The 22,377-nt window shown below is 42.3% G+C and overlaps 2 protein-coding genes across 5 annotated transcripts; both read left to right on the forward strand.

Annotated features, from left to right (window-relative positions):
* The first annotated feature begins 347 nt into the window (after positions 1-347).
* LOC141439433 (uncharacterized) lies at positions 348-7,779 on the forward strand. Its single transcript, XM_074103719.1, has 5 exons — positions 348-370; positions 479-638; positions 1,037-1,240; positions 1,762-1,887; positions 4,041-7,779. Exons 1-5 carry the CDS (start codon positions 348-350, stop codon positions 4,182-4,184), a joined length of 657 nt encoding a protein of 218 aa, XP_073959820.1. The 3' UTR covers positions 4,185-7,779.
* A 3,486-nt stretch (positions 7,780-11,265) lies between these two features.
* LOC141439137 (B2 protein-like) lies at positions 11,266-20,004 on the forward strand. 4 transcript variants are annotated; one of them, XM_074103287.1, is made up of 7 exons: positions 11,266-11,437; positions 12,816-12,952; positions 14,347-14,475; positions 16,832-17,050; positions 18,279-18,305; positions 19,097-19,342; positions 19,741-20,004. In XM_074103287.1, exons 4-7 carry the CDS (start codon positions 16,982-16,984, stop codon positions 19,861-19,863), a joined length of 465 nt encoding a protein of 154 aa, XP_073959388.1. In that variant the 5' UTR covers positions 11,266-11,437; positions 12,816-12,952; positions 14,347-14,475; positions 16,832-16,981; the 3' UTR covers positions 19,864-20,004. The 4 variants fall into 4 exon arrangements, with proteins under 4 accessions (XP_073959388.1, XP_073959390.1, XP_073959389.1 ...); XM_074103289.1 differs by lacking the exon at positions 12,816-12,952 and adding an exon at positions 12,977-13,145; XM_074103288.1 differs by lacking the exon at positions 12,816-12,952 and adding an exon at positions 12,977-13,117.
* Positions 20,005-22,377: the final 2,373 nt, after the last annotated feature.

The raw sequence follows: 22,377 nt of genomic DNA on the forward strand, positions 1-22,377 counted from the left end.
CATAAATTCCGGAAAGCCTGGAAATGCGAGCCCGCGCTTGAACCCACGACCAGATGCTTACCAGGCCGCAGGTCAAACGACTAAGCTACCACGGCTGTTTACTATGTAGACAAGAAAATAAAGACGCGATTTAGTAGATAATAAAAAGTAAAGTAAATAGATAATTAGCTAATTACCAAACAAACACCTCAACACTGGCTGCTGTTGGTCGAACGCTGCATAAAAAGTTACATTATTTTGAGAGCTTTTGTTGAATTTTTGCTTAATTTTTAGTTTATTGTGGCATATCTGTGGCGCTGTCGAATGTCACGTAATAGTTTTATTTTTCACAGCTCGGCCGAGCGCGTATGTCCAATGAGAATGCAAAAATGTAATTGTCAAAAAAGCTTGTATACTTAAGGGCTTTCCGGCGGCGAATGCACTAGTCCCAAAACGCACTATTAGCCAATACACTCTAATTTCNTGTGGCCGGCGTCAGCCTCGCCTCCGCGCTGCTGGCCGCCGCCGCCCTCGCCGCCGCAGCCCGCGCGCAGCCACGCTGGCAGCTGCTGCAGGTAGGGGGGGGGGGCTCGCGCTGCTGGCCGCCGCCGCCCTCGCCGCGCAGCCCGCCGCCGCAGCCACGCTGGCAGCTGCTGCAGGTAGGGGGGGGGGGGGGGCTCCGCGCTGCTGGCCGCCGCCGCCCTCGCCGCGCAGCCCGCCGCGCAGCCACGCTGGCAGCTGCTGCAGTAGGGGGGGGGGGGGCTCCGCGCTGCTGGCCGCCGCCGCCCTCGCCGCGCAGCCCGCCGCGCAGCCCCGCTGGCAGCTGCTGCAGGTAGGGGGGGGGGGGCTCCGCGCTGCTGGCCGCCGCCGCCCTCGCCGCGCAGCCCGCGCGCAGCCCGCTGGCAGCTGCTGCAGGTAGGGGGGAGGGGGGGCTCCGCGCTGCTGGCCGCCGCCGCCCTCGCCGCGCAGCCCGCCGCGCAGCCCGCTGGCAGCTGCTGCAGGTAGGGGGGGGGGGGGGGGCTCCGCGCTGCTGGCCGCCGCCGCCCTCGCCGCGCAGCCCGCCGCGCAGCCCCGCTGGCAGCTGCTGCAGGTAGGGGGGGGGGGGGGCTCCGCGCTGCTGGCCGCCGCCGCCCTCGCCGCGCAGCCCGCCGCGCAGCCACGCTGGCAGCTGCTGCAGGTAGGGGGGGGGGGCTCCGCGCTGCTGGCCGCCGCCGCCCTCGCCGCGCAGCCCGCCGCGCAGCCACGCTGGCAGCTGCTGCAGGTAGGGGGGGGGGCTCCGCGCTGCTGGCCGCCGCCGCCCTCGCCGCGCAGCCCGCCGCGCAGCCCGCTGGCAGCTGCTGCAGGTTAGGGGGGGGGCTCCGCGCTGCTGGCCGCCGCCCGCCCTCGCCGCGCAGCCCGCCGCGCAGCCCCGCTGGCAGCTGCTGCAGGTAGGGGGGGGGGGGGCTCCGCGCTGCTGGCCGCCGCCGCCCTCGCCGCGCAGCACGCTCGCAGCATCCACTGCGTTTTTCTTCCGGTCTTCAGTTTATTAATACATACAAATAAAAGGCACCAGCTATTCTCCATCTGCACCTTTTGTTCGCAACAACTAAATAGTAGAACAGCTTTTGAATAAGATTCACTTTACAAGATTCGTCCACACTGTAAACACTGTAAATTATACGTAATTTTACTTTACCTCCGGTCCCGGTTTAAACCCCGGACCGTATTTTCACGGAGTGAGATCGGACGTAGTGGAAGGTTTTTCATGATTAGGGACTTAAAGATGTGGGTGAATGTTCCCAGCACGGGCAGTTCGTGAGCGACGTGGTGCTGCTGTCGCTGAGCTCTGCGGCGGGCCAGCTGCTGATCTACCGCACCATCGCGCGCTTCGGCGCCGTCGCCTTCACCATCATCATGACGCTGCGGCAGGTCGCTCGCATTCATTTACAGCCTTATTCATAAAAAGTTAGAGCCTCCTTGAAGGCTCCTTGAAGGCCCGATGCTAAAAAAACGTGATTCATAAACGTCTGTTAGCGCTAATCAGTCGATCAAGGCTCTGCTAAAGTTAGAGGACCGTAGACCCTCCTTTATCTCCCTGCTAAGTCACAAAATGGCCGCCACAAGTTTGAACAGCTGACTTTGACAAGAGCAAAAAACCATACCGAAGATATTTATAGTGAAGGCAGAGCTACGCAAAGATTAAAAAAAAAAACTGGGAATTTATTTTCAGGAATTTGTATTTAAAATCCTCTAAATTAGCAACAATAAATTAACAATAAATATGAAAAAAAAATTAGGATGATTAACATAATTATGGCTTTTTGCACAACATAAACATGCGATCGGAAATGGCGGGAAAACAAACAATTCGCTTTTTATTTTTTTTCCTGCTAATTTGCTGTCACTGCTGTCATTTTTTTTTTTAATTATCGATTAGGCCATTTTTTGTCTTTCATTTGTCAAGGTGGCCAACATAACGCGTCTAATCCGTCTATCAGCAGCTCAACAACTAGCAGACTGCTAGCGAGTGTTTATGAATCATACTTCTTGACAACCGTCTATTAAGCTTAATCAGTCTGTTAAGTAACAGACCGATCAAACCTCAATTAAGGTTTTTTTTATGAATTAAGGCTGTTATTATTTATTTATTTATTCGGAAAAACAAACAGCTAGCGTGCGCTGGCGCGTGGTTCTTAATTAATAAGGACAAAGAATTTAATAATAACCTTTGAAATTGTTGTACTCGCTCGCCATTTTTTGGTGCCAACTATCGAAAATATATGTGTTAAAAATATAAAAAAATACGTTTTCTCGAAAAATTATATGAAATGTTGCCATTACGTCATCAAAAACGTCGTAGAACGCATCCTGGAGACTACCTGCTATAGTGTCCAGGAAGTAATCTCGAACTGTCCAGGAAGTAAATTTCAAATTTACTTCCTGAACAGTAACGGGTTCCTTTAAAAGTTTGGAACCCGTCACAAACAGCGCGCGGGCCGCGCTTAACTAGTATTTTGACATAGGTCCATGTCATCATTATCATCAAGATTGGTTTTTTGGAATCTTTTTTATTGTTTATTTCAATTCCAAATTTTTACCGGATGACCGTAAAAGTAAAAATTTGGAATTGAAATTAAAAATACAAAAATATTCCAAAAAACCAATCTTAATTTGATTACTTAGTAACGATATCTCTTGTCCGGGTGAGCGGTTAGTTCCAATGGAGTGCCGAAAAGCTTCTCGATGAGGGCTACGGCATAGATGTCGCTAGCGACACTGCTTAAGTGACTAAGTAAGAAACAAACAAGCTGAGATATGAGGTGCATAGGGGAAATTCGTGTCGGTACCGTTGACCATCAGTGGTGTAGCGGTATAGCACGCGGTACGGATTACCGAGGACCTGGGTTCGATTCCCAGCGATGGTCTTATTTTTCTGTTTTTTCTGTGCATCTATATTTCAGTTTGTATTTTCAATCATTATCATCATCATCGTCACCATCACTACTAATCATCATCATCATCATTTTTTTGTTTTTGTTTTGCTGCATCATGGCGATCTGTTGAACCGATATCTTGTATCTGTTCGTGTTCTACAGCTTGGTGAGACACTTCACATCTGGGTGTCTCATACCATCCTGTTGAATCTATCCAGTAGTGTTCATCATAATTTTTGAGAAAAGCACTATACAAACTTCGACCAGTAATTGCCATTCTCGTATCATTGATGGCCTCACCTGGTCTACTCATCCAGGATGGCTTACTTACTAGCCTCTGCAGTAATTTACTATTTAATTCATATCGAAAATACAAACTGAAACATAGATGCACAGAAAAACCAGAAAAAGAGACCAGCGCTGGGAATCGAACCCAGGTCCTCAGCATTACGTGCTGCGTGCTATATTGCTACACAACCACTGGACAGGAGTACAGAAACAAAATTCTCATATGCACCACATATCTCAGCTTGTTTCTTTCTTATTTAGTCACTTAAGCAGCGACATCTATGCTTTAGCCCTCATCGAGAAACTTTCAGCATTCCATAAAAAAAGATCAAAAACCAATCTTTATTTAATTAATTCCAGGCGGTGTCCATCCTTCTCTCCTGCCTGGTGTACGGGCACAGCATATCATTCGTGGGGATCGTCGGCGTGTGTATAGTGTTCGCGGCAGTGTTCCTGCGCGTGTACTGCCGGCAGCGCCTGCGCCGGCGGCAGAGACTGCCCTAGCCCCGCAACACGCGTTGCAACACACATTGCAACACCTACATCACGCGCAACACCGATCGCAACACACACTGCAACACCAACGTCTCTCGCAACAGCGAGCGTGTGTGTTTGTCGGCATACAGCGCGCGCGATTCGTGCAACAGTATGTGCGTGAAGGAATATGAAAGGACGCGTAACGTCAGGCGAGAGAGTGAAGTGTAGAGGCCAGTTTAGAAGTAGGATTTGTATTGTAACACTGCAACAGTACTTACGCAATAGAGTACTTGATCAGTCAATAAAACAAAGAAAAAATCTGCAACATGCTTGTCAATGTCTGAAAGCTGATCCAAAGATTCCTATTATGCCAGCAACATTGCAATTAATGGTGGCACTTCACTTGGTATTGCGTATTCGCATTGCGTTAATGACATATCCGTCACTCACGCTAGCAACGATATAGTGCATCTCTGATTCAATTTGTAGCATTCGAACATGGCGGATGTAGACGATATCTAATTTTGGTATTTCTGCTTCTTTGGCTAGTTGAAGTATAATTTTGATAGTGTTTTATGCGGCGATTAACCTTAACAGTGAACAGTGATCACAAAATTCTATATTGCTCTCGTGTCTGACATTTTTTAATGCGCAAGTGGTCTCCGCGTGGTTTCTGGAATTTTGCTATCAAGTTGCAAAAACTACAATCACCGTACAACATGCATAAGAAGAATATATTTATCTTTAATTTAACTGACATTGGCCCAAGCCTTATGGCCGCCATTAAGAGGAATAAATAAAATAAAATAGTGCATCTCTTTCACACACGCAAATATTTCTGCGAATATGCCAAGTGAAGTGCCAGCATTAAGATCAGATCTGTTGAACGAACCAGGGGCCGTATTGTCTAACGGTTCTGACGCTCGTGATCGCAATCAAATTACAGATTTCGCATACAAACTGTCATTTGATAACGATCGCGACCGTCAGAAACGTTATTAGGCAATACGGTCTCAGGATTCTTAGCGGGAATCGTTTCCCTTCTCTGCCTATCGTCGGTCCTAGCTCCGGGGGTGTGTAATGATCATCGGTATAACAACATTTGATATAATTATATTAAATATATTGACCCGGATAACTCACGTCTTAAATCGAGTTTAGCTCGTCATGTTTCGGGCTAATCCGTAGCCCTTCGTCTTCGGCTCAGCGGCTGCTGCAACACGCCGCCGCTCTGCTCGCGCGACTACCCGACGAAACTGACACCGGCACACAACTACCCGCGTTTTCATCATCATTACAACTGTCAAATGTAGGGTAGCACACAACACTAACAACATCGCTCTGTAAAGGTACGGTCACACACACCGATGACATAAGACGTGATGATTTAAGACGTGAGTTATCCGGGTCAATATATTTAATATGAGTGAGTCTCTCGGTAGTTTCATGTTCAAAATTTGATATAATTTCAAAGGATATAACAACATTTGATATAATTTGAAAGGATAGGAGCTTCACAGAACTTTTTTTATAAAATAAACTTAAACTAACCTAATCCAAAGTACATCAAATTGAATTAATAACAATAGAAATAAGTTTGGTTTTTAAGATAAATTACATTATATCAATTGTTGTTATATTCTTCGTTTCGCACCGCCTAGCTCCTTGGACAAATCAAGGTACGAAAATACGGAATCGCAGTGATGTGCCGTAAACTTAACAATATAATATAGAATATCCTGTTTAGTCCCGACATTTGAAACTTTCCTTAACATTGTTTACTGGAACACAAATCTCACAAAAAATAATTGGTTCAAAATATATAAGTTATTTTTGCCAGGGAGAAATTTGCTCATTTTAAATGTGCGAAAATCGATCGCAGATATCTGTCAAAACTAAATATGGTTGTGTTATTCTAAATTTTATTATTTTATTGTTATCTTAATTTCAAGTGCTGTAAGAAATAATTTAATTCTTACTTTATAAGTGTTTCAAAGTTTGTTCCTAAAACATAAGGAGGTGATTGGGTTCTGGCTGATTACCGCCGTAAATAAAAAAAAAAAAACTGTGGCTAACTAAAAATACATTATCTCATACATTGCTCGTTGTTTAAAGCGAAATCGTCAAACACATACATACATTTACACACATACATTTAGATTCAAAATTCTAATGAAAAACCTTTACTACATTAGGTCGCAGGTGAGCAAAGTAATTGTTTTACTTCATTACATACTTACATTTTTCATACAAATATCTGCCCCAATCGGGGATAGAACCCGGGACCTTGAGCTTCGTAGTCAGGTTCTCTAACCACAGAGCTATCCGGTCGTCCAAGTTAGTTGTATTAATACAATACAAATAGAAAATTCTTTATTTCATAAAGTAAACGTACATTTACAATATAAATAAATATCACGGGACAATTCACACCAATTGACCTAGTCCCAAAGTAAGCTTAGCAAAGCTTGTGTTATGGGTACTAAGCAACGGATAAATATAATTATATAGATAGATACATACTTAAATACATATTAAACACCCAAGACCCGAGAACAAACATTCGTATTTTTCATACAAATATCTGCGCCGACACGGGAATCGAACCCGGGACCTCAAGCTTCAGTCAGGTTCTCTAACCACTAGGCCGTCTGGTCTGTCTGGTATATGAAGCCTCCCGGTAAGCAAAATTGAACGCCTGTTGTAAAGGTTTTTCATCAGAATTTTCATTCTAAATGTATGTGTGTAAATGTATGTATGTATGTGTTTGACGATTTTGCTTTAAACATCAAGCAATGTATGAGCTTTTTAGTTAGCCACAAAGTAACGCCTGATTCAATAAATTATTTAAGTAGGTATGTATCAATCCATTTATCTATTTAAGTATCCGTTACCTAGTATCCATAGTACAAGCATTTCTTACTCTTCGGGACTAGGTCAATTTGTGTCAAGTACTCGTGTCCGGTGATTAAAAAAAAAAAACTTAACCATTTGCCACATATCGGATTATTTTTAAACATAATTATTAAGTAGTAAAAAAAGAAACGAACATTGTCAATTATTTGTTGCTTTTTCCCTTTCGTCGTTGCACGCGTCTCTTTCATACCGCTCCGTTTAGAGCAGTACAACTGATAAACATGCTGTAGAATGGCTTAAAATTCAAAGCTCGTTCGAGGATACTGGTTTTATCCTGCAAGTGACAATACTTAATATAAGTTAATATGAATTTTATTTTATTGGTTCCTTTATTTATATTAAAATAGGTACTGATGTGGAGGCTATTATTAAATTGTTCTTTTTATCGCATTGCCGATCTATTATTACTTTTCAATGATTTAAAACTACAATTTTGCTAATTATAATAACTTTGTGCATAAACAAAATATTATATATACAATGTATATTTTACATTACAACAAAAAGTAAACGAGTAGGGCAAAATCGGTAAGCTCCAGTTCGCGGAGCTCCTATTTCGTGTGATTGACGCCTATCACTTACACGGGGCGTAATTATGTAAAAGTAAGCATTTCGATCGTTATAAAAAATGGTATTATTCCATTTTAATATTGTGACAAAAGTTATTATGCTAAATGAGTGTTACCGTGGATTGTTTAAACTTCGCCTTCTGGTAAGCCTGATTTGATTTAGAGTCGAGAACTTAGCACCCGTACAAGTTTTTAAACTTTTGTCTATAGTATGCATTATTACAGTTAGAGGGGTTAGACGACCGGATGGCCTAGTGGTTAGAGAACCTGACTACGAAGCTTGAGGTCCCGGGTTCGATTCCGTGTCGGGGCAGATTTTGTATGAAAAATACGAATGTTTGTTCCGGGTCTTGGTGTTTATTATGTATTTAAGTATGTATCTATCAATCCGTTGCTTAGTACACAAGCTTTGCTAAGCTTACTTTGGGACTAGGTCAATTGGTGTGAATTGTCGTGATATTTATTTATTTATTTATTTAAAAGTTCATACCTATACAGATGCTAAGTTATCGACTCTAAACGAAATCGGGCAATGTTCAAAGTTGAAGCAGTTTACGGTATGTAATTTCAACGTTATGCTTTTTAACAGTTATGTACTTTGTTGTTATACAAATACTGTTTAAGTTGATTGAACAGCACCCGCTAAATTAGAATAAATCACTATACTGTTTGCAAAAAATATTGACATAATGAATGACAGATATAAACTTATCGCAAAGGTTATTATTAAAGTTCCATACCAAAACGTTGCCGACGTAACTAATGCTCTGCTGTTTGCTTGTCGGGTGCGGTATCTTTTGAAGCACAAACCGTAAAAATATCTTTGTATACAAGTAATAAAAATCGTAATGTTTTTTTCTGCTTTGGTACGGAACCCTTTGAGCAAGTGTTACTCGCAACTGACTGGTTTTTTAGACAGGCCAGAAAATTAGGAAGTAAGTACAATCAATTGTAGCAAAATGTATGTAAACATGTTAATTGTAAGTAAAAAAACAATGTGCAATGAAAATGTTGTCTTATTTCGTAAACCATGGTTTTACCCACAAAGTAGGTTTAATCAAAGCTATGATTATGACTAGTCCTGAGAGTTGCGGACAACCGGTGGATGCAAGTGGCGAGTTGTCGTTCATAGCGGCGTTCAAAGGGGAGGCCTTTGTTCAGCAGTGGACGTCTTTCCGGCTGATGATGATGATGATGGGAAAAGTCCCTGTCAACATAGTATCCAAAGTGTATAAGAACTGTCAACGCATTAACTGCCACCTGACTTCCACAGGTGCCACCGACGCACATGTGCGTTCACAATGTATGAATAATTATGACAGCGGCACTGGGCGAAGTTCCGAAAACGCATATGTGCGCCGGTGGCAGTGAATGCGTTACGCATAGGTAACCTAGTTTTAGCGACTTTGGCACTTACTGTAAAAATCTAGGTTTAGTCGCTAATCTGTTTCTGGCTGGACAGTTCAGTACATTTTTAGGGTTCCGGGGCCAAAATGGCAAAAACGGAACCCTTATAGTTTCGCCATCTCAGTCTGTCTGTCTGACTGTCCGTCCGCGGCTTTGCTCAGGGACTATCAATGCTAGAAAGCGGCAATTTTTTTTATATATATGTATAGACGTAAAGTGGGAGTGTTTTTTTTTCTCATCCAACCCTAACCCTATAGTGTGGAATATCGTTGGATAGGTATTTTAACCATTAGGGGTTTGCTAAGACGATTTTCGATTCAGTGATGTGTTTGCGAAATATTCAACTTTAAAGTGCAAATTTTCAATAAATTCGAGCATCCCCCTCCCCTCTAAAATCTAAACAAGTGGGTGGAAAAATTTGAAAAAATCAGGATAACGGCTAAGTTTGCTTGAGAATTATTAGTAGTTTATGAGTAAATACCAGCCTAAGGTATAAAATCTAAACTTGGAAGATTCCGTATAAAATACGAACTCCTTAGAAAAATATTACTTAATTTTTTCGTAATGGCTACGGAACCCTATTTTGGGCGTGTCCGACACGCTCTTGGCCGGTTTTATATTTAACTAGGTACTTAACTGAAATTAGCACTGAATACTCCGCCCAGCTTTGTGTGAAGCTCCCAACCCACACTAGGCCCGTGTGGGTACTCTGAGAGTTCTCTGCTCTGCAGGCGGTAGTAGGTAGTAAGTATATGCCGAGATGATGGTGACAAGTTGACAACCTTTCAGGCATCTAAGCCAGCTATGCTATCTTCCAAGTTCAGACTTCGCTTCTTAGGGCGGTTTCTGACTAGCGTGTTATTTGCGCGTAGGTCTACCTACGCGCTCATTCCTCCGTGTTCAACGCTTGAAAGCAAATCACCTTCACTCACAGCGTCAGAGGGACGGCAAGATAAGAAGTTCGAATTTTGCACTTCGTAGGGCTATACGCGCGTACGTGCGTTTTTTAAAACGAACTTAAGCAAATAAAACGCGTCTTAAGCCGCCCTAAGGCTGCGTTTCCACCAAAGACGTGCGACGAAAGTGTTCTTAACCGACTTCAAAAAAAGGAGGAGGCATCAATTTCGTCGCAACGAAAGTGTTCTTAAGCGACTTCAAAAAAAGGAGGAGGCTATCAATTCGGTTGGATCTTTTTTTATGTTTGTGTAGGTACCTCAGAACTCCGTCATTTAAGAACAGATTTCAAAAATTTTTTTTCGTTCGTCTAGGAATGCTTTTAATTAGGTTGGGACTTAATTGAAAGCATCAAATTAGGATCTGATAATTGGATCCCAAGGAAATCGAGGGAACTCTTCAAATGTTGTAGGGACGCCAATAGTAATTTCGAAATATAGTAGTAACTCGTGCATTTGCTCTTGAAAATCATCATTTGATGAAGTGAAACTTATGATGAAAACCACATTTGACCAACCGAGCGACTCGACTACTCAATAACAAGTACCTCACGGGTTGAATTTCAATGACTCAAACACAGTTGCTAAGCAATTTAAGCTTATCGTAATGCAAAATTATGGTGAAATGGAACAGGTGACGAAGCACCAGGACTCCTCAATAATGAACGTCTCTGTATCGAAAAAAACAATTTTTCGTAAAAGGTGACGAGCAGTTGACATTAAACTATTGTATCTTTAGATCTTTTACACTAAAAAGCGTGAAAAAAAAATTATAACCAAAAATTTAACCGACTACAAAAACAATGAAAATAATTTCTCCCAGTCTGAAGTCGGTGCCTCAGCACGAGCCAGCAGGAGTGATTGAAGCCCAATATACGCGTATAGTATGTAGGTGAGGTAGACGACTATAGGTCCACTCCTGCTGGCTCGTGTGAGGCACCGACTTCAGACTGGTAGAAAATTATTTTCATTGTTTTTTTTGTCGATTTAATTTTTTGTTATATTTTTTTTTTCATGAACCAACTTCATGTACCTATCTATCCTCGCACAGCACCGCTCTAGTGGAAACAGCCAAGCGGAGCGAGGCGAGGTAAATGAAGAGTTCCTAATGTTCATGAAGAACACATTTCTCGCACTTGTCTGGTTGAAACCCAGCTTAAACATGGCCTAAACGAAGTAAATAGATAGTTAATATTTCTGTTTTCTGCGACACTTCCCATCACAAAGGTCGAAACAGTCTATGCTCAAAACGCCTGACAGAAGAAACCTTAAGACTAACTGTGTCAACTTCAATTCGACATTTTCTCAAGCTTATTTTACAAAATTATCTACAGAGGCCCAGGATGTTCTGGCTCTCTAATCCGTGCAACGTGAACAGCTACTATGAGTTCGTGGCTTTCCAGCAGTCCAGCAACAAGTAGATAGCTAGACACTGGTAAGACACTAATTATGCTTCTTTAGACCCAAGGAATGAGAAAAAATAGGTTATTATGCTCACAAACCATCAGAAAACCTCCTGCCAACGCAGCGGCATTTCACCAATACACGCTTTGTTCTTTTTGACTTTGGTTCTCATTATGAAAGCATGCTTGCCACCAGGACCGGCCTTAGCCAGCTAGGCGCCCCGGGCGAGTCATACCTTTCGCGTTTTTTTAGAAACGACAAGCGATAAAATGACAGGTCGTATTTATTTGCTAGACAGAATACTTACCTACTCATACTCACTGCTACGAGATAAGTCTGTAAAAGTTAGTATATAACTCAGGTATATAATAGGTACTTACCGACGCTGGGTTTAGTTTTCCTTTAGAAGAAAGTTAAGTGGTTTTGAGCTGGCGAGCAAACTTCAATTTAAATCAGCTCTTAGGAACCATGGCGTCGATTTTAGATGTAAAAACTGCATAACACAATATATGTGAAAGTAACTAAAATTATCCTAATCCTCGCTAGGCACGCGTGGGAACTACGGCCCAAGCCCTCTCATCTTGAGAGGAGGCCTGTGCCCAGTAGTGGGACGTATACACGCCGGGACGATGACGATCTAAAATTAGCAGGAAAATTAAAAAAAAAACTAATTATAGAATATGAAAAGTATCTCTTCCATGCTGGTTACTTTGTAGCCATCGGCCAATGGTTTGGGATATCTTGCTCGATTGATCAGAATAAGAGGCCTCAAGGCTTCAAAGGGGACATCACGATATCCGTCAGATAAGTTTTTGGTCAGATGCGGTTTAGGTTCGAACGTTGCCGTCAGTTACTATTATGTAGGTGTTAACGGCCAGTTGTTTAGCTTAGCTTAGCGCGTCTCTCCTCTACTTTTTTGGTCAGATTTTTTTTCGTTCATCTTTTTTTGTTTTGTGTTTTGTTTTCTTAATTTGGTCAGATTTTTTTTCGTTCATCTTTTTATTATTTTTGTTGTTTATTTAAAACTTCTTGTTTCTAAAAACAAGTCTAGCAATAAAGCTGGCTAAAGGTCACTCACGTAAATATCAGTATTATAGTGGAGGTATGCCTGACAAGTTTCAAACCAATCTCAGGTTCTTTGTCAAGGTCTTGAACGGATAGTCAGCCATGAACTCGGTCATTGCATTACAATACCTAATTTGTCAATGTCTGACGGTAGGTAGTTGTAATTCAAAAATCGTTGGATTATTTGCAGTAATTCCTATCACCTTTAATGGAACCACTGCGTTTTTTTCACTCTAGGTCCGTTAGAAGTGTTAACGGAACTACAGAGAATTCCGAATAGGTCCAAAGCCCCATCTGATCAAAAATCTGACGGAAGTCGTGACATCCCCGGGGCGTTCCGGCAGCGCGGGATGCTGGTGCAGATAGTGCTGACGGCGCTGACGGCGACGGTGCTGGCGCCGTGCGTGCTGCAGCGGGCGTGCCCGACGCGTGCGCCGCGGCCGCCGTCCAGCGTGTGCATGCACCGCTTCGAAGGCCCGCCGTACGCGTCGCTTTGTCCCCGCAGCATGGCGCTGATGTTGGTCCAGATCGCGGCGACGCTCCTGGCGGCTGTGCTGCTGGCGCCCTGCGTGCTCCAACGCGTGTGCCCGCGCCGCCCGCCGCGCCCGCCCGCCGGCGTCTGCATGCATCGCTTCAAGAAACCGAAGTACACTCTTAAAAATCTACGAATTAGGGTAAGCCCGCACTCCGAATCGGCGTCGCGCGACTTTTCACCGGCAGTCTCTTGGCATCCGCTTTGAATCTGAATCTGATGTGGACAACGAATAGTTTCTTGTGGTTTTTGCTAGTTCTTCACCCAGTTTTCAGCTTAGAACGAGATATTTAATTCTGCAGCGATACAGATTGGGTACCTACTTTGAGGAATTATACTCAAGCGAGGAGCTTTCGCAGTGCGGGGTAAGCCTTAAGGATTCACTACACTGAAACTCAAAATACGATAGCGCTGTGTCACTAAGTGCCATACGTTTCATTTCATAGACGTGATTCCACGCGACGAATTTTCGTCATGTTTTTTGCTACGCATTCTTCTTGGCAACGATGGTCTTTCCGAAAGTAAAAATCCTTCTGCAGCCTATTAAAAAAAAACTTTTGATTTGATTACCACACAACGAATGGAGTCACTGCATCACCGCTAATTGTTGAGTTTCGGTGTGGTTAATTGAATCTATTTCAGAGCCAGGGAAGTAAGGAGCAGAGAGGCCAAACATTGAAATCTCTTAACCTCTAGTATGCTTATTTTCTTTTCAACTTGGTGCACTGCCGAATTTATTACTAGATGCTCCCTCAAAGCTTTCTTACTGAATGGCCTTATCTAGCGACCTTTGGCGGCAGCCATCGGTATTCCGGTGGTTTAAAACCGTCGGTGCATTTTGTACAAAAACTTGCAAATCATTTTGAAGAACCTTTTCCGTACATTCCTTTATTCTATCATTCAGATATCCATATACTTGGAAGCTTACATAGATATATAAAAAAGGGAGCACCAAAGTTCGCTTAGTCTGCGATACTTCATACCGTATAATTTTTGTCCAAATCATCGTTTGTCATATTTTTTTCCCCATTGAAACCTTACAGTTTTCTGACATTTTTAAATGGTCATCCTAGAAAACTATAGGTTTTGGTTATATTGGTTTGTCTTATAACAATTCTGATCAATTATTGGATTCAGAGAAAAAAGAGTTATGACAAACGATCGTTATGACAAACATTACATTCGGACTTTCAATAAGTATGCGAGTCGATATGGACCCATAAAAAAAATACAGTTTCCTTATTCTAAATTTTTATTTCAATATTTCCTAAAAAATTAAGCGTTAGGATGATTTATGTATTACCAAGTATGATACATCACCTAACTATGCTTCAATGTTTCAGACCCGGCGAATCTTGACCAACCAACTAAAAGTCAAACCCCAATTGAATATACTACCAGCTATCACGGCCACACAATGAAAATGAACAAATTTAAAGAAGAATGCATACAGAAAAATCAATCAGCCATACGTAAGTAAATCGGTGTTGCTTTAGCAGCAGTGTTTCTGATTAAATCAAAACAAAATAAAACAGCCTAGATGCATAATGTTAGTTTTTTTTAAAGAAAATCGTTTTGGAAAAATTTGGCTGGGTGAACCGAAGTGGTCGGTTCAAAATAATTTGAACTACATTAGTCAGATTTATTGACAGAAACCGTTTCTGTGATGTATCGTGGATGAATCAAGCTATCGGCAGACTGCAGTCTTGTTTTTAAAATACCTCCTGCTCTATGTAACTGATCAAACTCATACTTAGATAGGTACGCCTGAAACGTAGAAATTATTTATTAGCAGTAGGTATAAAAATAATCGAAAATGTGACGAAAGTAGACAAGCAATTGACAGACCACATCACTCGAAGAAGAAATACCGCAGCGAAAAAGGCGACCACGAAACAGAAGACACGCGTTGGCAGCTCCATCAGGTAGATCGACGATCGAGAGCGGCCAACCGGTGAGAGCAGGTGGCGAGTTATCGTTCATTGTGCCGTTTTAAGTTAGACTCCCTGTCCACTAGAGCGGAGCGAGAAAGTAATGGGGAGCCAGTGGCGTAGCTAGGTAAAACCAAAGGCCCCGGGGCAAAAAATATGGGGAAGTCGACGTACTCCAGATTTGTCGTTTATAGTTTGTAAGTCAGAGTCCAGGGGACCCCTGAGCTTGGAGGCCCCGGGGCACTGCCCCGTCTAGCCCTCCGGTAACTACGCCACTGTGCGGAGCGGAGTTGCTTAGACGCGGAGCTAGATAGTGGAGCGGATAGCGAGAAAGCTAAACAAAGTAAAAGTTTTTCCATTCGCGGAGCTTTCCTGATCGGGCTCGCTTCTTTACGCTGCTTTCCTGCTGCTGTTCCTCGCTCTGCTTCCCGGTTTTGTATGAATTTTTAAGCTAGTTACCAACTCCATGTCCACTGAAGAAAAGCGGAATTTTATGCAATTCTATTTGGTGGATTTTTATCTCGCTCACGGCTCCGCTGCCTCACTCCGCGCCAGTGGTCAGGCAGCCTTATCCCCCATTGTTCAACAGTGGAGTCTTCCGGCTGACAACGATGCTGATTAAACAAATAACGCGTTTGTTTCCTCTCGTGGAATCCGCAGCATTCCGCGCATTGTCGCTTGTTTGCGCTCACAATGGCGGATGCGCGCGCAGCCTGCGTCCGGCGCGTGTTTACAAACAGCGCTGTCCAATCTCAAAATAACACCCTGTACCAAGCGACTGGGTTGATACTGGCTATTTATAATTTGATTGATACAAGGCTCATGGTTTATGCCTTCTGTCTGGGGTGCCTAGGCCTTCCTACTGCCTGGTGGGGTGGACCAGTATGATCAAAGTAATATCGGAAGAAAAACTGCCTGACCCGACAACCCAGGATAGGCGGTGGTGAGCGGTCATTTCCAATGAGATGAATGAATGAAAGAATGAAAAAAGTTTATTCAACACACATTTAGTTACACACAAAAGTTACAAAACAGTTGAAATACAAAATATAAAAGATGACCCGCTTGCTCGTTTGCCTCCATCTCACAATGAAAAAAAACGTGGTCTCGCAAAAAATGGGAAAGAGCAAAGAACAACAGATAATAATTTGATTGATACATGCTTTGAATCTTAATAGAAATAGACAATAACAATAGTACACACGTCGGTAGATTATAATGGATGGAATGTAAAAGCACGGGCTTGCTATGAATGCTTTACAGCGGGGTGATATAAGTCACATTCACATTAGAAACTCCAGTAGGCAACTGCCTAGGCACCGCACGCATGCAGGAAAGAAGCTAAAATGTTTCATGGAGTTTAAAATTAACTAGAAAATGTGTATCCTCAATTATAAATTAAACTTTATTGCTTTTTAGACGCATGCTGTCAGTTGATTTGATTCTTGAAAAGAGCTCAAACTACTGAAAATGGCGCTTGAGAATTGTATTGCCTACAAACTCTAGGCCCTAAGGATCCCGATATGGTTAATCCGGCATTGATAGGTATTAGAGGGCAACAGTCTAACATCAGACCATAATAAGATCTGCTACTTTTTGTGTTTCTTGGTTATATTTAAAAGTAAATCATATTTTGTAACAATTTCTATTGATTTCTTATCTAGTCAGAAAATTAAGGTCAAATCTTTGTGTAGATTGTAAACGATATAGCCTCCTGGATCCCCCGGTCCTCACTTGAGGACATAACTCATTTTAATTTTCTCACATTAAGGGAGACCGATTAATTCGATTATTTGAAGAAATGCCTACCAGTTTCAGCTAAATCACCTCCAGGATCCAGGAGGATAGGTATGCACTATGACTGAAAAATTGTCAATGTAATGGATGGTCTTTACAGAATGACAACGTGGTAGCGGGGTGCGATGCGTCCGCGCTTATATCAGCGGGAGGATGCGGCGGCGCGCGAGTGAGTACCCACCGCCGCCGCGTCGCCTGCCTGTCACTGCTGTCACGTTGACGGTACAACTTGCAACTACCGTTTAACCAAATGGGTGAGATGACAAGAGCGATGGCGAAGTTTTTGCTGGTGTTTGGAATGGTGGCCAGTGTGCATCAGGTGAGTGCTTCATTTATTCTTCTGCTGCGGTTTGCTGTGGAATAGGAGGCCGTGGGTTCACGCCGCAGGCCGCTTCCAACCGAAGCAACTGGAGGTTTATGGGGCTTGTGTTCAATAGTGGACATCCTACCCTACGGCTGTGATGATGATGAATAGGTTTGACTTATTATTTACTAACATTTATCTGTGACTTTGCTTGCGTTAACTATCAGCTTTGGCAGCAGAATTGAAGTTTCTGAATTACACAAACTTTCTCGTGGGAATTCCCGAAATTTAAAATTGACCTGTGCTAAATTGCATGCCTCTAAAACTAAGTGGAAGAGATTTCGGGATTCGGGGAAAGTAGCTCGGACGTACACTTATCTTTAGCTATATATAAGAATTTGGAATTTAGTTTCGGTAGGACTATTTACTCAGTTGGCTCAGCGACCCGAAGTGGATCTTGGTCTCCTTCCAGTCTTCTGCGTGTAGGGCACAGAGGTCTTTCTCCACTTCATCTAACCAGCGGTAGTCGGGGCGACCAACCGGACGCCTCTCAGTGGGACGCCCCACGTAAGGTCTCGTCACTCTTCACCGTTCTGCTAGCCGGCATCCTTTCGAGGTGTCTGCTAGACTCTCAATGGTAATGCTGGAAATCAAGAACGATCTTAAACCGCCTTGTGGCGTCTTCGAGATTAAAAAAAAAGATAGCATACTGTTTGATGTACTATCAGCCAAATATGCGGTCTACCACCCTAACGTTGATAATCGTGTCTGTCAACTTGAAAGTTCGACTTTAGCGACATATTCATTTGATAGGAACTTGTTTAATAATTGATAGATCACTTATTTGGCTGTGGTACCTATGAGTTTCTAGGAGACACAGATATAGTCCTAAAACAGTAAGAGGTTTTTTTTCGAACTGAAGAATCCCCATTCTTTCATACAACTTGTTATGAGTCAGTTTTATCACGCCCATACTGAGTGTATGAAAAAAAAACGTCGCAAAACTGACATTTTTTTTGGGACATTTTTTTAAACTATCGGGATCGATTGTGCTCTTGATTCTGAGTAGGAAAAACCATATTTTTCCAAAATTTCAAAAAAAGAAAGGGTACACTTTTTTTTGAAAACGCCCATTTAGAGAGTTTAATAGAGTCGCATAATGTTGCCATCAGAGCCTACCGATACCTAATACCAATGCGTTTTTGGCGCCCTAATTTAATTTTCGTATTTTACTTTTTTGCAGGCATCCACAACATGCAAGAACTGCGTTGTAAGTATAAGATCTAAGTAAATTGCATAGGAAATAATATGTGTGGAACAAAAATGGAAAATAAAATGATTGCCTTAAAAATCATCAACTTCTGTTGAAAAATAAGGAAGATGCGAGCAAATGAAGTTCTATCCAAAAAAACCGCCTTTTGTCTAGGTTTTAAATGTTTATTTAAAAGGAACCTTAATTTTTGACTACCTGATGGAATATATTTTTGCTGTCCGTTGTCTATTTGTACGTCCATCCTTCTGCCAAGACCCTTTTCTCTGGAACGTGTGGAGGTATCAAACTAAAATTAATATGGTTATATAATAAGTGTTTCATGTCTAGACCCAAAGACAAGCATTCGACCCAAAAACGTTTGTTTCGTAAACTAAGTTTTGTTGAGATAAAAAGAAAAAAAAAACACCGACAGAGAAAAGAAAGGGAATAATTGAGGAACTTACAAGTGGGTGGCTGGATTATCGTAGCTCTATCGGTTTTGCGGGGCTTCTCGAGGTCACCTTCTTGTGCTTGTGTTCTTCCACACTTCCATAAAGTCTTAGCCCACAAATAACAGTCTTAATCCATGAAAACACCTTTTTTTGTTCAGAGCAGGCGCGCGCGCGCTCGTTTGATGCTTTGACTGACGTACTCTCATGTAGGGCGGGAGTCCGCGCGCGGGGGCGCTAGTTTAGTTTCCACTTCTGCCGATAGATGGCGTTGAAGGAATGGGATTTGACAGGAGGAGTTGTCGGTTCCCTAACAACGTTGATATTTCCCTAATATATTCGTCGCTTGTGACATTGTAGACCCTCGGCAAGGAGGAGAAGGCGATGTTCCGCGCGCACTCGGACGCGTGCCTGTCCTCCTCCAAGGTGGCCCCCGCGCTGGTGGAGGCCATGTGCCGCGGGGAGCTGGTCGATGACCCCGCGCTGCGCGCGCACGTCTACTGCGTGCTGCTCAAGTGCAAACTGATCAGCAAGGACGGCAAGCTGCAGAAGGCTGCTGTGCTGGGCAAGGTTGCCGTTCGTGGTGACGGGAAGAACGTCACTAAGGTACGGCTATGATATCATCATCAACAACTTAAACTTTATAATTTTTAGTTTAATTTCTAGTCACAGGCTCGCGACGTCGAAGTTCCCAAGACGATCCCATAGAGCTTATGGGAACGGAAGCAATACCATGCCCTCGGTACCGCTCTGCTTTCAGAGCATGACATGAGTGCGTGTGAGCTAACTTTGGGGGCGGCAGACGTGAGCTTGCCTTTGGAATCCAAAAGCTTAGTGGTTACTTGACCTGAAATGTGTATAAATTATTATTATTTTAGTTTTGTAACTAAGGGACCCCATACATCCCTGTATTATTATTATTTATTTTTTCGCACATGAAACGCAGCCTTACCATTCGGTTTGAACTCCCAAAACCAAATTCCAGTTTTTTTGTGGTTTCTCAGGTCCTGGAAAGCTGCTCGGACCACCAGCAGGGCGACACTCCTGAAGAACTGGCCTGGAACCTGTTCCGCTGCGGCTACGACAAGAAAGCCATCCTCTTCGACTACATGCCCACTTCAGAGTAACGCGCTACTTGCCGGCAGGTGTCGCCCTAGTGCTGCTACTCGCCGCTAGATGCCGCTGCCAACTTTGCTATTCAACTGTTTATAAATTGTTTTCTGTTTTTATTTAAACTTTCCTTCTTATTAAACTGTATTTCTATTTTAGTGTTATTTTATTTTAGTACTAGGCAAATAAAGGGCCATTAGAATAGAAGCCTTAAAAAGCGTTTTGAGACTTGAGGAACTAATTTCCTGTAAGCTGAAAATCGTTTTAAACCTTCATTAGGTCCGTGTATTGGGAGGGTGCGAAGTACTAGGTGGGGGTGATGAAATCTATAGCAGCGCTCATGGTGGCCAAAAGTAGAAATAGTTCTGGCTCTGTCATCTGCGTCATAGGTACTCATTATGAATCTGTCATTAACAAAGCAATTTGTATAGACTTTAACTACCAAATTTTAGTAATAGATGTTTGTGTTATGATGCGAACTTGAATTATTGAACACTGTCTTTGTTTTGTTCTTAATTCCTCTACATCTCGGACATGTCCAGCAACAATTTTCCTTATGAAACGGTTTGTGGTTGAAATTTTATATTGAGTGATACTCACAAAACCAATCTTCAAAATGATACTCATTTTGATCTGAAATCGATATTTAATTTATTACTAGCGATATAAGAACAGTTATATAATTTTACTATTATTCAAAGAAACCAATAAGTAGCTTTATCTTTTCGTTTTACAGTAAAAGTACCTACAACTAAACATGAAGTAAACAAACCCTGACATAACGAAAATAAAACACACTTTTTGAATAAATTTTACTTACTTAAGTACCTCATTTAATTGTAATGACTAAAAATGAATTCACAACCTTTTGTCCACCCAAATCACGGTATCACAGTAATTTTGTATTATAAATTAATACGTTATAGGTTTGATTTTGGTCACAATGTCGCGATGAAATTTCAAAACGTCAGAGCATCAGAGCCGAAAAAGTTGCGGACGCTAGGTGGCGCTGATGTCGTGCAGAGAGCCAATAAAGTCCGATTACTCGCAATAGCGAATTGCATAGATGCGCTTACACTGAAAAGGAAGCTTATAGGAAGTCCTAATCTTGTAACTTCGTTACCTACGTTTCCGCTCATTATCGAAGGAGAAATAATTAGGAGGTATAATTGAAGAATTATCATTTTTTTTAGTGAAAAGCGGCCATAGGTCTTTCTATATTCATATTACTAGCTGTTGTGTATTTCGGCGGCCGATCGTAAAATCCGCCATGCAGATCAATGCCAAAACCGATATGACGGCGTTTCATGATCTGCCTATACATACCAAATCATGAAATGGCGGCGTTTCATGATATGCCTAGGAATTTCATGATCTGCCTAACAGGTCAAATCATAAATTGGCGGCGTTTCATGATATGCCTAGGAACTTCATGATCTGCCTAAACGTCACTAGGCAAATCGTTTAACGGTGAGTTTTTAACGATATGGCGGTGTCCCTTAGCCAATTCATGAAATGGCGGCGTTTCATGTTATGCATAGGAATTTCATGAATTGGCGGGTTTTACGATCGGCCGCCGACAGACATACAGGCAGGAGACATGAACAGGACCTCCCTACCTCTACATCCTCAGTAGTTGATAATGGATCGTTCACAATCATAACTGCTGCGCACAGGCCCTCTTAGAATCAGAGGGCGTAGGCCGTAGTTCCCACGCGGACCCAGTGCAAATTGGGAACTTCACACACGCCATTGAATTACTTCGCAGGTTTGTGCAGGTTTCCTCACGATGTTTCCTAAAGCTCGTGATAAATTTCAAATGTAATTTAGGATATGAATTTCGACAAACTCAGAGGTTCGAGCCGGGGTTTGAACCCACGATCCTCTGATAGGCTACAAGGCCACCAAGTTTCAATACAAGCATAACACTTTGTTGGTAGGTAGTTCAAGTGAACACAAAATAGATGAGATTTATTCAATGCTATTTATTCCAGGAAGGCTGGATTTGTGACCGCAAAGGAATTTCCGGACAACGCCGAAATGAGGATATCATTAGATCATCCTATAGACATTATTATTGGAATTAGTGGGTGAGACAGAGAGCACAAAAAATTGAATAAATTATGATGAAGTAATGTAATGGACATAATAATTATTTACAAACCGTTAGCCTATGAGTCAACTACGATTCTTCATTCTGTAGAACTTAAAAAATTACCTACTCTTTATCTATACTTTTGTAGAAGAACCATTGTGCTAGTGTCTACTTAGGTCTTTTATCGCTATTCGGATAAAAGTGTAGGTACAGTACATGTTTTTTGATTACCGTTAATTTCGAAAGATGTGAATATTTAGCGAAAAAAAAGAAGGAAAACCTAGTAAGTATTCCTCCTCCTTAAGAGATTCTCTTCGTTTCATTCTCCATACAAACGTATCTTATAAATGTAATTAGTCATGATACCGGGGATCGTTTTAAACGTTTAAAGTAATGACTAAAGCAATGCTGACATCTAAAAGCAACGTAGGTAAGC

This window comes from Choristoneura fumiferana, chromosome 20 (genome assembly GCF_025370935.1).
Source record: "Choristoneura fumiferana chromosome 20, NRCan_CFum_1, whole genome shotgun sequence".
NCBI lineage: Eukaryota > Metazoa > Arthropoda > Insecta > Lepidoptera > Tortricidae > Choristoneura > Choristoneura fumiferana.